This window comes from Manacus candei, unplaced genomic scaffold (genome assembly GCF_025592945.1).
Source record: "Manacus candei isolate 608988 ecotype Guabito, Panama unplaced genomic scaffold, ASM2559294v1 h1tg000065l, whole genome shotgun sequence".
In the NCBI taxonomy this organism is placed as follows: Eukaryota; Metazoa; Chordata; class Aves; order Passeriformes; family Pipridae; genus Manacus; species Manacus candei.
The window spans coordinates 5,676,098-5,694,275 of record NW_026138113.1 but is presented as its reverse complement, the minus strand read 5'-3'; the positions used below and the strand labels follow the sequence as shown (position 1 = coordinate 5,694,275).

General features: G+C 37.0%; 1 protein-coding gene across 10 annotated transcripts in view; it reads right to left on the bottom strand.

The window, feature by feature from the left end:
• FTO (FTO alpha-ketoglutarate dependent dioxygenase) overlaps nucleotides 1-18,178 on the bottom strand; it is a 229,747-nt gene that overhangs the window by 144,584 nt on the left and 66,985 nt on the right. For 9 of the 10 annotated variants that reach the window (XR_007907503.1, XR_007907504.1, XM_051805881.1 and 6 more), the window contains one exon: nucleotides 17,971-18,090. Coding sequence is in view for 8 of the 10 variants with exons in the window: in XM_051805881.1 (XP_051661841.1) it covers nucleotides 17,971-18,090 (120 nt within the window). In the remaining 2 variants the exon portion in view is untranslated. Of the gene's footprint in view, nucleotides 1-10,282; nucleotides 10,493-17,970; nucleotides 18,091-18,178 lie in introns of those variants that run through there. The other variant, XM_051805888.1, reaches the window with a different exon arrangement.

Below are 18,178 nucleotides of genomic sequence, written 5' to 3'. Positions count from 1 at the left end.
TCAAAGGTACATGGACCACACAGCTATCTTTCCAGAAGTCAAATCCTTCCCATGTCTTTCCCAGCACACTCAATCAGTCCATTTGATTCCAAAGATATTTATGAGAGGTGCAGAAAATTGACCAGAGACAGTAACTTGCAGGTAAAGGAAAAAAGGAGAAGGCAGAGATTTCAGGGACAGCAAGAACCTATCACAGCAGATTGTCTTTCTTAAGGAAAATAAGTGAAATGGTGTAAGAGAAGGAAGTGTTATAGTACCAGAAAACTAATATAGATTTTAACTTAAGAACAGTCAAGAAGAGATTATTCCAGAACTATTAGAAAAATTACAATAAAATTATAATTAGTGCTAAAGCTGGAATTACACCAAAGAAACTTCAAGGAGCCTGACAGGGAAGACAGGTGTCTTGTCAATAAATACTGTGCCAGAGGAAGGTTCAGGAACAAGTTCTGAAGTCACTTGCCCAAAGCAAATAGCGAGCAAATGAAAGTGTGAGGAATAATAGGATTCTTGTCTCCTACTCTCCATTTCCCTTCATGTTGCCATATGGTATCCATATCTGTGAGGATAAGCAGTACTTTGTACCCTGGTGTTTCAGTTTTCATGACACTTTACAAGTCTCATTGCTCATTTCACCACTTTCCACTAGCTACTCCTTAATGACACCCAGCCATTGCTTCCTTTGCTTTCCCATAAAAACAACATACTCAGGAAATAATGAATGTATATTTGTCTCTTTCAAGTAACTGCAGCTCCGTTTTAACCATTTACTTTGCAATAAACCTTTTAAAGAGAACTTTTTTATTCCCCCACAAGAAAAAAAAAAACAACTGTCTGTATATCTTAAGGGTCACAATATACGAATTTTAAAAAAATACACAAATAACGTACCATAGCCCCACTCCTAAGCTACAACCTACATTAATTCTCCCACCTTGTCCAAAAAAGAGAAAAATAAATCACAATGGACGCAACAACTGAGCACTCCATAGCTCATTTTGACTCTTCAGCCCAAATAGAAATACCCAGGGACTGGTATAGTTCACGAAAAAAACTATCACATTGCTTCCCATGGCGAGTTGCTACAAAGCACACTTTGCTAGATGGAGTTACTTAAGAAGTTGCTGTGGAAACAAGAAAGAACTGGCTCAGAGAGGAGGGATGCGAGCTTATTAACAGCAGCATGTTCAAGTGCTCCAAGCCTCAACTGAGAGAGTCCCCTGAAAAGGCAGAGCTGTTCTGTCTCCTCTGACGAGCACAAACAATGGACTCAAAGCACTTGTCGAGACCGAGAGGGTTTGGTGAAGCTACAGGTAGAGCCCAGGGAGATGCCAGAAGGGACAATGAATCTTCCAGAACTACAAAAGTCAGGACTGTGCCTCAGAAAACAAGTAAAACAGCGATGAACGTGACTAAGAGTTACCTTTTGGCAGGGTAGTGTCTCTCATTCTTTCTTGGTGCTTAACCTGCTACATAGTCTCTATGAGAAAATTCTGCATTTTTCTGCATTATAATGGCCTCTGAAGCAGGTATCAAAACTTATGTTTGAGAAACAGAATTGTCCGCAGAAGACTCAATATTTTAAGATATTTTAAGGCAGGATAAGGCAAAGTTTTGGAAAACAGAGTACTGTTCATAATAAATTAGGAGAAAGAAAAGTCCTGGGAAATAGGAAATCTTGCACCTCTCCCCAAAGCCCAAATTTTCACAGAATTTTAAAATCTATTCCATTCACAGAGCATTGCAACTCTCTGGAAACTATCTTAAAGGCTAACTTTTCCCTGTGGTGAGAAAAGTGTTTGCAATGTATGCTACAAAATGGTCTAAGAATAATATTCTAAATTTTTCACCTTTATATGATAAATCTGAATACTAAGAATACATACAGAAATCCAAGTTAGACTGGTTTTTTTTTGACAATACAATAAAATTAATATAGCAGAGGGAAAAGATTAATCACTGTTTATAAGAATTCATTCACCCAGGGAATTTTTTCATCTGTCCTCTACTTAGCTAGACAGAAAATAGATTTTGCTGGCTATGTTTAATTTCCACAGCTGTCATTGTGATCTAAAACATTTATATTGGAGCAATCACATTTATCCTCAGGAAACTAGAACTGGAGTACCAGTTCAAACACTGTATAGGCTATCTGCTATCTTCTGACCCCAGTGGTGTCTTAGATTTAGAAGCCGTACTGTGCAAATAGGCAGTAAGATGTTTTTTTGATTAAAATATATTTGAAAAATGCAATTAATCAGCAAAAATGCAATGAAACAGCATAAGTTGACATGGTTTATATATGCTTATTGACTGGGTCAGTAATGTAAGGCAAAACGAAATACGACAGTAAAACGGAAACAGGATACAAATACTTAATATTTTTGATGTACATCTCCAAGCTTATTTTAAGTAGCATACTTTGAATGTCTAGTAATGAATTTAATTGTATAACTTCTGATTATGGGAAGAGTCACCAAAAAAGAGCATCACAAGTAACCGGTTCATAGCATTACTTACGAGTCACGTTATTTACTTAAGTCCATTGTGCAAACTTTCAAATGATTGTTTTGAAAAAAGTATTACAGCACTTCTGCAAATATTCATGGTTCAACCCAAGAAAATAAATAGTTGTTTGTGACAAATATAAGAATAATCAAGGAGATTTCAGCAGACTTTGAAACAGGACTAATGTGATATATATTTGTACAGAAGATAACCTTCAATATAAAAACTGCCAAGTACACTCTTCTGGCTATACCAGCCAAATCAGCAAACAACTTGCTCCATCTTTCCTGAAGTAAATCTTAGTTACCAAGCTGGATCTTAATATTCTCATTAAAAGCATTAATAATTATATGCTCAAACTACACCTTCAGTTTTATGTTCTTTCAGTCTTTCTGGCTATCTCCCAATTTATTTCCTTCACCACTGCTTTTTTTTTTTTTTAGTTCTTAGTACTAAAAATGGATTTACACAAAACCAATAACAATTTTTCCTAAAAAACATATTCTGGTTTTAATCAGGCAGTTCATCACTTGGAATTTCACACATACACACTGCAGAGCTTCAGGCTGAATGTTTTGCTACCGTAAGGCCATAATATAACAACTCCTTCAAGAAAGTTGATTCAGAAATATGTTAGCAGACAAAAAACTATTTTGACATATAAAGTGAAATTCTACATCCACACAGAAGTCATATTTTTAACTAGTTGCATCATTTTATATTAGTAGTTTACATATTTAATATTCCCAGAACCAGACCTTATTAAATGCTGCAGTCAACAAGTTTAACAGATGAAAATTCAGATCGTCATATTAATACCTTCAGTTCTTTTAATCCACAAATGCAAATCTGTCCCTCGCCCTTCCAAGATTCTTTATACTTCCATTATATTTATTCCCATTCCTCTCTCTTTTTAACCCTTCTCTCTATTTGCCATACTATCTGTCTTCTTACAATTGCTTCCTTTCCCTGTTATTCCCTCTTTTCTGCAACTTATTTCCTCCCAATTTCTTGCACTGCTCACAAAACCGCTTTGGCCTTTAATTCTCCCTCCTACCGAACTCCTTCAAATGCTTTCATACATTTTGTGGTGCCAGACTACTCACAGTCTCTCTGTGGAAGCAGAAAAAAAAAAACAAACCCATATTTCTAAGCATAAATGAAACTATTAAAATATAAGTGAAACACTGAAGGAACAAAGAAAGAACAGAGCCAGTGTAGTGCTCAGTATTTGTAAAAGAGAGCTAACCACAGGCCAGCAGCTGAATGGCAGTCAGCAGTTAAACAATCTTAAACAGAAAAATCATGTAGGAAGCCACAGTGCAGTATGCAGCGTTCCCCCTGGAGCACGTACAAGAAAAAAGTCCCCCTAAAATTTTAGCACGTCTGCTTTTTATCCCGCAACATAGAGACTAATCGCCCTCAGTGCCTGAGCTGGATTCCTCGCATGCTGGAGCAGAACAAATACTACTTTTTCACCTATCCGTCACACAAACATGAAAGATTATGACAAAAGCAAACCAGCACTAATCTCAGCACCTCACCGAGCTCAGAGCAAAACACCAGAGAGCAAGGCAGTACACACAGATGGTAAAACACAAGCATCAAATGAGTAGCTGGACAGGAGCAACTTGCCTCTGTGCTTCCACTTACAGAGCAGCCACGTTACCTGCTGTAGAGCAGTATTAAAACACCCACAGATTTGGTACGCAGAGGAAGCGTTTAAGAATTATTAGAATACATTTCAATCTTCTGACAGATTGAAGGACTTCATCCAGCAGCTCAGGCATTAAGCCCATAGCTCATAACTGAGTTAAAACAGAGCTTTTACACATCAGTGAACTCAAGTTCCAGCTCTGCAAAATATACACTGTTAACACTTGGTCATCTACTCTGATGCTGCTCAGGAGCAGTTATGCAGCTATCAGAAAACATAGAAAGAGGCTTATCATATCTCTTTATAGCTTCCAAGGTTGGGATCATTTGAGCTAAGAACATACCACAATCTACAAGCTCAAAATGCTGACCCAACCAGATGAGTTGCTCTTCTTCAGTTTTTGGCTTCACATTAGCTTTTTCTTTATTCTTTGACCACCTTCTCTGCAATATGTGAGCCCTAAACATTGCAGAGGGCTCCAGTGCATCAAAGTAATTCTCCTGTAACTCCCTTCCAGCAATTTCAGGTACTACCAGTGAGGTTCTGGAATGGAAAACACCAGCAAGGGAACTCTTACAGGTTTTTCCATTATACCCAGACTTTTCCAGATTTGAAGGAGGTGGAACAACCACAGCACGAAAAAACCTCCAGGTGGAACATCTATCTGGAACATTTGCAGTCAAGGAATATGTTCTGGTCACCTTTACAGGAGGCAGCAATGTCCATGTTACAGCACGCTTTGGAAAACACTGGAAATTGCTGTAGGTCACCAGCAAGGCTTTGCAGTTGGACACAGAAACTCAGAAAGCCTGGAAACATAACTGAATTCTCTTGGAGCTGGGGAATGGTTACACAACCCCAACAGTGTGTGAAAAACAAAACAGCAAAAATCCTTTGCTGCTTCCCTCTCACCAGCTCCAGCCCTTTAAGGAACACAGATTAGAAAAACACAAAAACTCCACGGTAGAGAAAAGATTGAAATACTAGGGCATGGATAACTTCTGCACAGTGACAGCCTTTGAAACAACTGAAAGTTTTTAACATAGCTCCTCAATTCTGAAAACACAGTAACTGGGATACAGCTGGCAGCAGGACAAGAATCTCTGCAGCACCTCCACATTACCTGAAATAAAAGCCATATATATTTATACCTTATAAAGTGTGTGTTTATATGAATATATACACACCTTATATATATGCACACATAATTATAATCTTTAATAAGATTAAATTTCCAAAAAGGCTTAGAATGAGACACAAGTAGGTATCTACTCTTTCACAGGCTAAGTAGGGAATACTTACTTCCACTTGCTTTTGACTATGCTTCTTTTGGTTATGAGATTTTCATTATTTTTAGATGGAGGAGTTCTGGAGGGGCCATTCATTGCAAAGAGAACTTATGTTCTAAAGCCTACAGCTTCAACAGACTTGGGCCCCTAAGGAGGAAGCATACTCCTCTCCTCACTCCAAACAGTCTCAAAATAATATTCAGATAAAACAGATGATGAAAAAACCTTTAGGAAAAAAAAATATCAAAGGAAGAAATACTGAAAAAAAACCCCAAAACAGCCTCAAATAAAAGAATGTACCTTTGACCTCTGGTAATTCAAATAGAGTGTTAATCACCAAAGGATTAACACCCTCTGTATTATAAATAACATAATCAGTCATCAGGAAATTATAACACCCCATATAATGAAGAAACACTGAAGTCTACAATGCCCAAGCAGTGGAATGAGAAGTACTAATATGAGAACCTAACATATTGTATCAGTTCAGTAAGATTCTGCAACTTCAAGCATTACAGAGAACAGCTCAGTGCTTAAACAGGCACATCTCTTTCCCTCTACGTGTACCCATGGCTCTAAGTACATATATATGTATATGTATGTGCCCACGTGCTATATAAATACACCAAAAATAACTCACACACCAAACCATTATATGCATTTTTAAAATTGTTAAAAATCTCTGCATATATAATCTTCCTGATTTTTTTCGGAATAATTTTATGTTTATTGAATTAAGAGCAAACACTTTCCAATATACTTAAAGTAGCTTTCTACATTCAACATAATTACTTTTTGCTTAAACAAAGACTATTTCTCCCTTATTTGGTTCTGTATTATAACCCAGTATCATATTAAATGTAGTAGTATTACTGCACAGAGGCATCAATGAAGAGAATTCTATCAAAACACTACTTTTTTAAAGGGATGGAAAAAACCAAATCAAAGAAATTGCTATGCACAATACTCAGCTTTGAAGGAGACACACAACTATCTCACCTCCTGCCATCTTCCTCATAACCACTTCCCCCCTTGCAAAGCTTCTCCATCCGATTTTCTCTCAAACCACACCATTCCTTTTTGCCTGAGAGCCTTTGCCATCCTTTCCTACTCTTTCTCAATCTCCAAAGCTTTTCCTACCAAGCTTGTTTTCTATTCCCACTGTACCCAAAGGTTCTATTCCACATACACACCCAGTTTCAAGTTTTCCAACCACTACCACATTCTCTCCAAACTCCTGTACCACGAGCCCTTACTCACCTTGCTTTTAGTCCTGTTATTCCACCAGCAGAACAGCTCCTAACCCTCCTTCCATGTTTTCACTGGCTACTGGCACCTGCTGCCACTCTCCCCATGGCCAACTGCAACCTGCATTCTGCTGCCCTGCCTGCTTTTTATCCCCACCCCTTACTCCTTCAAACACCTGGAGAGGTAACTAAATAAGTAAACATCAAGAAGCCAGATGAAGCAAATGAGATGGGAATTAGAACTTGCTCAGCACTTATTGTTTCCAGCTGTGTCTGTGCCCTGCTAATCAATCTCATCCTCTCCCCTCCCAGACAGGAGGGTTCCACAAGGACCAGGATCCCAACATTTCCTCAAGAGGAAAACCAGACCTTTTCCTTAACGAGGAGTACCTCATGAAGAATATAAAGAACAACTCATCTCAAAAAAGAAGAACTGAGTTCAAATTAGTTTCTTTTGTAATAATACTTTCTGCTGAGACCCAGAGATCAGGGGAGAAAAGATCCATATACTCAAAACCACACCATGTTCTGTAAGAATGCAGTGTCACAGAATCTGATGACCCATCTGGGAGCAGGCAAGGCAAGGTTGGGATGAACACGGACAGCTCTTCACATGTATAAAAATATTAAAATTAGATGGGGAAAAAAAAGAAGAGTAGACTTTCTCAGTTTGAGAAGCCTTTACAACTTAAACTGCACTAGAGTTTTTCCTTTAAATTTTCAGTAAAAAGGACAAACTCCTTTAATACTTCTTTAACACTTTACTTCTTCCCATTGCAGAGTAACAAGCAAATTTCGTCTTCTTCAAGCCCACTATAAAATCCCACAGAATTTCTCCAACCTTGTGTCATTTCATAACTACAAAATACAGTTTCTAAATGAAATACACTTTTAAACTGTACCATGAGAAAAAGCACAGCTTAATTAAGTTAACTAAGCTGATTAAGCCATGCTCCTTCACCTATTACAGGAAGTATTTAGCCCTGGAGCCATCCTAAAGGCACCTCACACAGTGTATGACATGTTTTCCAGAGATACTGTATATATTTAGTCACTGTGGAAGGGGAAAAAGCAAACACCCTATATGTCAGCATGCCAACAAAAGAACAGAAGAAGCATCAGCTGATAAAGCAGCTGTTTACATCTCATTCTTGTCTGGAAGGTAGGTATTACATTACAAGGGAACAGACAAAGTTAAGAGAACAGTACCCCACCACCTCAGATCTCATTGGTATAAAATAAATCAAGTAGAAACATTCTCTTCAAAAATCCTGATCAGTGTCAATCTTGACATTATTACTGGCATCTTTGTATGTTTAGAAACAACTTGGACAAGTGAATTGAAAATTGAATAGATTACAGCAGCTTTATTTTAAAACAATTAAGAATAATCTTTGTCCTTTGTTGCATTTAAATGAGTTTGTACCATTAAAAGAATTCTCTAAATTTTTCAACTGTTTGAAAATGTATAAAAGCAATTTCTAAAATAAAGACACAGCTAAATAGCAGTATTCTTATCTTGGCTTTTGCTGGTACAAGGCTGCTGCTCTGTGTCTCATGAAGATTTCTGGCAGAGTGAGAAAACCTGGTCAGTATCAGAGTCTTTCCTGGGACCTGTCTGAAGTGTCGACAAGCAGCTAAGCTGAATATTAATACACTCTCCATCATCAAAAGCTGTTGCATACCCAAAGGATGAAAAATATTTTAATCAGCTTTCAGCTTGTCTAGCAGAAGTCAGTTTATTCCTCCGGGATTATACATCTATGTGCTCAATTTTTGTCTTCATGCTCTCTCTCCACATATATTACTTTTGAAACTAGCAGCAAAGAGCCTAAATCTGCTGTTTTGTTGGGAAAAGCCAGCTAATGCTGTGATTCAATTATAGTATTTTACATTTAAGAAGAAAATGTAAAAGATGAAAAGCAAAAAAAAAAAGTTGAGAAAACAGTCCTGTTATCAAGTTGTTTGACAGTAGGATTTTTTTATATAAACCAGTGGGACTTCTTTGTTTTTTTCAGTATTTTTTCAAATTTTAAAGAGTTTTCAAGACTGGTTCCTCTGTTGTCTTACCCATCTTTTCTCCTCCCCAGTAGATTCCTAATTATTGATACTGCAAATTCACAATTCCTTTAGCATAACAACCCCCAGTGAAACTGACCCATGAATGTATAAATGTTTTATAAAATTGTGTATCAAGTATATCCTACATGAAAACCAACAAAAGATCAGTAAGGGAAAAAATGTTTTGAAGAGCCTTGACTGTACAATTGTACCTGCCTGGCAACCTCTCCTTTCTCTATTGTCATTCCTCTGAGAGACAATGCCAGTCCCTGTAAGGTTGCATTGATGAACACACTATCTACAGAAGACTTTTTAAAGTCTTATTATATTATTATTATAAAAATATTATAAAAAGTCTTATTATTATACTAATAATCCTAATTCTGTATATTTTGAAGCCTTTCAGAGGCATCATAAGATTTCAGACTAAGACCCAGACAGGACTTGTACTGGCTTTTGCATTGAGCATCTACATAAATGCAATACAGAACTAATTTCATCTTACCTCATCCCTGCTTCCTGAGGGAAAAATGTATTACCATTGGACATGCAACACCATGGTGCTCTTTCCTCTTCCCCATAAGAAAAGACAGAAATGTAAGGCTCTGCTGCTGAAAGACTTGCAGATACTTTATTATATCAAGGAAGTCTGGAAAGTACAACCTTTATGTACTTCGATATTACACAGCATCAGCATAAATTGGTTTGTATAGGCTAATCTTAAAATAATTTCTATCATCCATCAGCAACACAACCAATCATTAGTTTTGAGCAAGGGAGTGAATTTTGTGGTCCTATTACTGCAAATGATTTTTCATGAAATGGAAGCATGACATTGGACAGAATATGACACCAAAAGGATGACAATGAGTTAACTTACTCTGACGTGTGTCTGAATTACAAAAAAAAACCTCTTATAATTCAGTTATCCAAGCTGAGACCCACCACAACATCACAAAACAATTGACCTTCTAGCTAGCTGGTGAGGCTTTAATCCATTAGCATGTAGGACACAGCTTGAAGATAGAGCTAAAATATAATTATTAGCAGTGTATATATGCATACATACACACACACACACACATAAAAATAATCACTTCAGTTTATTACACAGTTATATTGATCCCTAGGCAGCTAGACAACATTAACTGATGCACTGTTCCCACCTATTAACAGTGCACTTTGCAGAACACTGTATGCTAAGCACGAAGTTGGATTCATCTTGAGCACAGCTCCACTGATGCCACTCCTATTCACCAGCAACAATCTGGCCTGTTCTCGCCATTCCCTTAATTGTTTTACTACATTACAGAAATTCAAAATGAGTCCTATGAAAAGAAATGCCAGTAGTCTAATTGTGATAAACAATCATATTGTTTTACAAGAATAATTTAGATTTGTTACACTTAAACTTTATATCACTGCCTCTGCTGTGAGAATTTAATATAGACTACAAATTCACTAGCAGTCCAAGGAAAACTGCCAAAATCTGATGTTCATTTGTGACATTTGAGGAAGCCAGTAATTATCTTTCTACTGCAGAATAGTAAACATTATATTATATCTACAGCTTCAGGATTATTAAGCAGAAGCATGTGTAGTGACAAACGGAAAATGCAAAAAAGATTCACACAAAAGAACCAGACCTGGGAACTGCCAGGAGACAATCTAGGTCAGCCAAAACACAGTAAGCTCTTGCTGTTGTTCTTAAAAAGATACAACTTTCCCATCTGAAAAGAAAAAAAAATCTTATATGTAGCCCAAATTCTACAATTTCCAGTCATGGGTGGGAGAGGTAGAAATTTGTTGGGTTCCTTCAAACGCAGGATGTTCTCTCCCTAGGACATAGCCAGTAGTTTTTGAAAACCACACCTAAGTTACTTGCAAAAGTTAAACAGAGGGTCAGTGAAAGAATTAGCACGTAATCCATCAGAGCACAATGCTCTCCATGGCAAGTTCTGAAGCCAAGTTTTATTTCTCTATGTTCAAAATGAAAGCTGCAGTAATGTTAAAGAACACACTGCAAAAACTCTACTCGCCCATGATCTTGTTAGGAATTAGAAGGACTGATGATCAGATAGGAAAGAAAAGGCATCAGTGCAGCAACAGCAGCTTTTCAGAAGACATCACCTCCTTTGCCTACCAAAGCTATTTGGAAAATGAAACAGCTGTATTCTATTTTACAGTGGTTACAGAGCCACTAAAATACGGATAGCAATAAAACCATGTTTAGCAACACTAGCTATACTAAAAAAAAATAAAAATTACAGCAATGTAGATAGTGACATTTTAGTCATACTGCCATTTGCTTTCACTTTCATTAAAAATCGCAACTTCCTCTAGTTTATAGCAATCACAGTACAAATTCTTCCTGCCAAACCACTGTAATACACAGTTTTAATACCAAACCATATTCTTTTTTTCTGTGTACCATGTCCATAAACATATGTACACGCATAGAAATCAATAAACTCTATATCTAATCACTTCTATGATTGCATAAGTAAGAACTAGAAATAATTTTAAATACTGGTCATAATTGGTAATAAGAATAATTTATATATAACATATACACAAATTCTAAAAATAGATTAATTTCTTTTCAAGAAATGTTATACTTAATGTTCAAATACGGCCTTTCATTCCATTTTTCTACTAGGAAACAGATTTCTAAGAACACAGAATCATATCACAGAATCACAGATTGGCCTGGGTTGGAAGGTACCTTAAAGATCATCTTGTTTCAGTCCCCTGCCATGGGCAGGAACACTTTCTACTAGACCAGGCTGCCCAGAGCTCCATCCAACCTGGCTTTGCAAAGAATAATTAGACCAGTAAAATGACAGCACAATATTACTATGTCATTATTTCCACAGCAATTAATAAGCCTTGATAAACATACCATTGATACAAAGGTCTTTTGTTATTCTAGTGTATGTCCACCCAAGGTTCTGGGGGAACAATGGTGGAAACAGCACAGTTTTATACAATCTCCACTAGCCCCACCACATGGGTTCAGCTTTCACTGAAACCCATCCACATAGTTCCCATCAACAATAAAAGGGCAGCAAAACCAGGTTCTAAAATATCCTTCCAGGGTTGACACTGGATTCACAAGGATGCAGCAGGAACCATAATCTCAGGTTTTCTCTCCCTGCCAGACCCTGGGTGACTGCAGAACTGCCAAATGTAGTCCAATGCTCTCTAAACTCTTTTTCTATATTTCTCCTGCTGCACAAAACTGCAAGCAGTTGCCCCCAGTGCTCATACCCTATAAATGCCTTTTCACTAAACATAAGTGTATATGAATCAGAAGTTACATAAAGAAGTTAATTAGAAGATCATTGTGGTTAAAATCCCCAATATGGCTGAGTATGTATTTGTGTGTAAAGCATGCACATACACATACAGTCACACTATACATCAGCTCTAGTGGTCTATCCACTATGGAAAAACTTCCAACAAATGATGGAGAATCCTGTTTAAGCCACACTGCTCAGCTAAGACACAGAGATCCATCTACACAATTCAGATACAAGATTGTGGAATAACCGACGTGCACAGCTTTGATTTCTGCTGATCGTGGTTTATGCATTTATGCCTTAAACACTAACACAGAGCTCATCACATTTTACATGTATTTACTACACACAATTGTATACATCCAAGAGTACAAAAATACAGTGAAGACAACAGAAAGAAGCCCTGTTACAGTAAGAAGCACAAGGCAATGGAATTCTAGCTGTCCAAAATTGAAGCCCACCAAGATCCAATTGCGTGCACAAGAACACCTACAAATGTCAGACTTGTAACTCAGAGGCAAATCCACCTGGAAAGTAAGCCAGAAGCAGGACAGCACGCCCAGCCCTTGCCCCATCTGGTGCAGGCACACGACAGGCACAACTGCACAACCCACCCACGCCCCCCCCATTTGTGCTGCCAGGACAGAAACTGTCCCAAACTTTCCCTGGCTTATGCCAATTTACATTATAACCTTAATGTTTTCAATGTGATTTTCCCAGTATGCTGCACGAGTGGGAAGACTGCCCTTTGAACAATTCCAGTTTATAACAGAAATGCTACAGTGGTTCATATCAACGCAGCTTAGATCTCAACCAGCTCACACAAGGGTTAAAAATAGAAAGTACTATCCACTGGTTTGCTCTGATGTTCCTGTAGATATTGTCACTGGATGTATCCTCAGAAGAATTCTATTCAACACCTCTGTCTTTAAGTACAAAGCTGTAGGCTGTAGCAGCTTTAGGAAACATAAGTATCCTTTTTTCTGCTGCACAGTATCTGTGTGTGAAATTCTCTAAAGGGGTTTAAGTATTTACCCTGAACACTATCAGACAGTTTCTAAAATTTTCCTTATCCTGTTGCAGAAACACTTCAAAGAGAATCATAAACACAGTCTTTTGTGCTTTCAGCACACACGTTGTTTTGGAAGCTTAAGTCTGAATTCCCTCAGAATTGTAAATAATTTTTTTCTGAAAGATGTGCAATATAACTTTTTTTTTCTTTTTACAGATTGTCAGTGATTCTACTACAGACAATGCTGAATCCTTTCCCCTATTTGTGACAGCTAAAAATATTGGGGTCAAGGAAATTAGTGCCAGAAAAAGAAAAAAAAGGAAAAATAAGTCTTCAGGATCAGGTTTCGTTGTTGTTGTTGTTGAAGATAAAAGGTACATTTCCAGAAACATCTGACTCCCAGTGTTCACAAAATATAACCTGCCAAAATACATTTATTTAAAGGATCTGGCCTAAACAGATAAGGAGAGCCCCAAAAGACAAGAAATATGGCTAAAATTTGGGTCTTTGAGCTGCCATGTTGTACCTACATTTCACAGTTCATTAGGCAAATACGATATTGCCACATGGCCCTCCAATAAAGTGTGACACTGCAATATCTAAGTACAATGGGAAAACTAAAAGACAAATTAAAATAATACCTCAGAGTTCCTTGAATTTTGGCTGACAAGGTCAAACCAATTGAAATGTCAGTTAAGTAGCTATGCATTTTCTGAAAGAAGCTAAACAACCAACCAGCCTGTTTGTGATCCCATTATCTATTTTTTTTTAAATAATTGGTTAGTTGTTTAAAGTGCCAAAGTCTACAAAAGCTGGGAGAATTCCTTGTAAAAGCATATTTTGTCTTAAAGCTTTTCATGGTTATTCGGGAACTGAAATACTTTCGATTTAAATACATATTTAAACCCTTGCTTTAATTTGGAAAAAAAAATGGCTCTGGGCTGAGATTTTGTAGCTCAAGTTTCAGCCTAGACTCAATTCTAACTGTCAGGCTGTAAGCTCCTGACAATAGTGGCTTACAGCTGAAACTATGACATACTTCATATGTAGCAATAGTAGCAAATAATAAAATAGTACTCAAAAAGGAAAGAAAAATAATTTCACAAGAAAACAGCCTTGCTCTCTGATTTCAATTCAGTTGTATAAAGTGATGAAAGCATGTTGTTGAGAATAACAGTAGTAATAACATGAATAAATATAGTTCTTAAAAAAGTTTTACAAATCAAGGTGAGAGTTGTGCAGAAAGACACCAGTTTGCATAAAATGCCACCTTGGTCATTGTCACTACACACACAGAATGTAGATGCTTCTGCTTTTACACTACATTTACAAATTAAAAGGTGTGTTGCATTTCATTATCATCAGCTCTATTTTAAGATGCTGGAAAGTGAAACAAATGGTGTAACAATTTCTTGTGTTTCAGTTATACCATTAAGAAATCACTACCTTGAGATCTATGTTTCATTCCTTTAAGTAGACCTTCTACTGTAGGCAAACAGTTGTGCTGTTACGTGTAACTCAAAATCACTCCTGCTTTTCTCTGCATTTCAGTTCTACAATTTTTTTTTGTCTTGCCAAATTCTTGCATAAATAGGTGGGATTAAATGGAGCCTAGCCTACCTAGCATAATTATATATGTTGTGATTTTATACTGCAATGAAACTGATACATTTTAATAATGCCAGTCTTGGCTCTTACCCACTAAAGTCAATAAAGGTTATTAAGGCCAACTGCCATATAAATACATTGCTACATTGCTAAATGGACTGTCAAAGCAGGAAATACAATTCACACCATACAGCACTGCAAGGGTCCTTTTTTTTTTTTTTTGAATACTAGATTTGTTAAAAAAAGCCTTTAAAAATTCAATATGTAAGTAGTGTAACCATATACATTTACTTTTCATTCCACAAACAAAAACCATTTCACTGATTTACATTTTACTTTTCTAACAGGAATCAACCGAAAACAAAATAAACAAACAAAAAGACTGTAGGACTTCTGCAGTTCTTACAGATATGGTATGGTGGTTAAAGATTTTCATAGCTAAAATAAATGTCAGATTGCAAGGTTTGCATGATATCAGACCCTGAGAGACAAATTGTCTCTCCACTGAATCTCAGAACAGCTACAGCAAGAGTTGCTCACATCACATGAGATTTCAGCTTTTCAGACTTCTCTTTACCCAGAAAGCAAAGCTTGTACAGTCTTTTTTTCAAATGGTAACTCTCCCTTTGAATTCAGCAAGCATTTATCCTGATGTTGCAGGTGATAACGTGTTAATCTTGGATGACTTTTAAAAAAACCCTCTCAAACATATGAATAGCCTTCATATTTTCAAGGGAAGGGGGGGGGAAAAAAAAGAGAAGATTGGTTAAACTGCTTTGGATTTAATGGCTCATAAATTCATGAGGTAATATTGTGGGAAATGTGATGTTTTATCAGAATGTCATTCAAATGAAAGGTTTAACATTTACATCACAAGAGTGAGCTCTAAGTAAAACTATCCTCAGGGAAAGAAATGCCAGGAATAAACATTATGATAAAATTGTGTGCTTGCTATAATGTACAAAAATATTAAATAAAGCCCACAGGTCTGAAGACACTGGGCTAAACTTCCTGCAATATCATATTCTGATGTGACAGAGGAGTAATTACAATTAACAGCATCAGAGATAATTTTGGAAACTTTCTTTCCTTCTTTATAGCTGCTTTACTAAACAAGGGGGAAAACTAAAAAAAAGGCATACTGGGACCCCAAGACTGAATTTTGTATCACTCTAGACACACATATAAGAAAATTAAGTTAAGAATTGTTCAGCTCGCACACAAAAGAAAAATAGAGTGCTTAAATATTTTCTTTTAAGAAATAATTCCTTTTAACCAGAAAACTTCTTCCAAAGCTAGATCAACAACTCTAAGACATTTTTACTTTTAGCATATTACGTGATTCATTTTTTTTAACAATCATCCAGCTAAAATTATAAATTTGGAGAAAAAACATCAACTGCAGACGACTGGGTACCTTCAAAAATACCCTTTTGATTTAACTTAGCTGTGGAAGCTAAGCATGCACCAAAACACTGCACTTTTTATGTTAAATTGCTGTTGAATTTGTTAACCCGCAATTGATTTCCTGTGTTATGGAATCTTAGAGATTACAGCTAACTTGAAGCAACAGGGATAATTCTTGATGTTAATGCCACATTTCGATGTATTTTTATTCAGGCTGTTCCTGCTGCTGCATTGAAACTACGGCTCAACATTGTCCCCTACTGTCACCTTGTGGAACACCACAGGACAAAATGTAGGTTAAATCCAGAAAAACCCACCCCATCTCCAAGTCCCAAATACAGTAAGCATCAAATTTACTTAGAGACTCAACAAAACAGACATTCTCAATTAACATTCTCTTCTGTCTCCTTCAATAGCTAAAATTAATTGTGAGTAATATGTTATAAGTCATAAAACATTAAAGCAATTTTTAAAATTTAAATTAGAAGCAGCTTCTGTTTTGGCCCAACCTTCAGTTTGCTGATAAATATCATCCTGAAGCCTGTTGAAAGGAGATACACTGACGCCACCATGTTTCTAATTAGAGACACCTGGCAATGTCACACCAATTGCAGAAAACCTAACCCCTGAGAGTTCCAGAGTTTGCTGTTTTTCCATGTTCTCAACACACAACGCATATAAAATATCAAACATTCTTGTCTCTACCTCATCTAAGCCTGTGTTACAAGTGAGTAAGTTGTCATTTGAAAGAAAAACAAACCAAAATATTTTTTCAAATTAAAAAGGTCATTCAAGGCTGTGAGCACAAAAGAACACAAAAATGAGGGGAAAAAAACCCACATAAACAAGTTATAAATACTTTTTCTCCTTTTGTAGGAAAATTCAGTGTTCACTGATTCCCTGTGACAACTGATTTTACAATTGAAAGTTCCACTTTTCCAGACATTTTTCCACATCTGGAACGTGCCACTGCTGGAGAAGCTTACAATACATTTGAGCAGCTTAGTGAGTCACAACATTTCCCTTGAGACTCAAGATTATGTTCTTGTTGCACCACATCTCCAGAGATTCAAACACACCCCTGCTTGGCATCCTCAGCAATATTACAAACTTTTCCAAGTCCACTGCAGGCAAATTGAGCCTTTATGCTGTGACCAGCAGAAGTGATCGAGAAGCAACTTCCTGACAAAAACATGGAGATGAGCAGGAGACATCTGCCCATATAGTTCCTTCTGAGCACAAATCCAGCAGCAGACAACTGCTCCCAGAACTCTGACAGCACAGTGTCCCAACTGAATCTCCACCTAGACAGCAGCAGCAGCTGTCCAAACAGGCAATGTTGGCACAGAGTCCCTGTTCAAGGAAAGCAGGATGTACATTCAAGTACACAGGAACCATTATTACAATTGTTCTTAAAACTACTTTCCTCTTGTTGGTTCTAGCTGTGGGGTAAGTGTGCAGGTACAGACCTCCAGATGAACAATCCTGTTCTTAACTTTCCTCTGATGCATTTGCCATTGTTGTCATTGGCAGAGTTGTCTATCTGGGTGTCGCACAAAAAAGTAGACAATGCAGTTTCATGTACCAATTTGTGTGATGCAATATATGACTGTCAGCTTATGAGACTGTCAAACCTTAAAAACAAGTAAAGTCAGAAAATAACTAAAATCTTGGGGGGTTGGATTTGATTTTGTTCACATTCTTTCTGGCTATTGGGGCATAAAAGTGAGAGGAGACAGTATAAGGCTGACAATGATTCTGTTTCTCATATGTTCTGAATAAAATTTAAAACCCATTACTACAGTACAATTAAAAACATAATTGTGAGTGCTCTCAGAATTAAGCCCTAGAGACTTCAGACTTTAAAACTAGTACTTACCATAATCTCCATTTTTCTCCAAAATTCTTCCAGTTTAGCCATAGGCTTAAGCCACCAATCAGTGCACTTCAAATACCTCTTGCCTTGGAACCAAAACTGCCTAAGCCACTCAAATTCAACCTGCAAGATAAAAACATATGGCAGCATAAACATCTACGTTCATGATCTGAGGTAGGAATGGGGTAGTGCATGAATCCAGCTATACCTG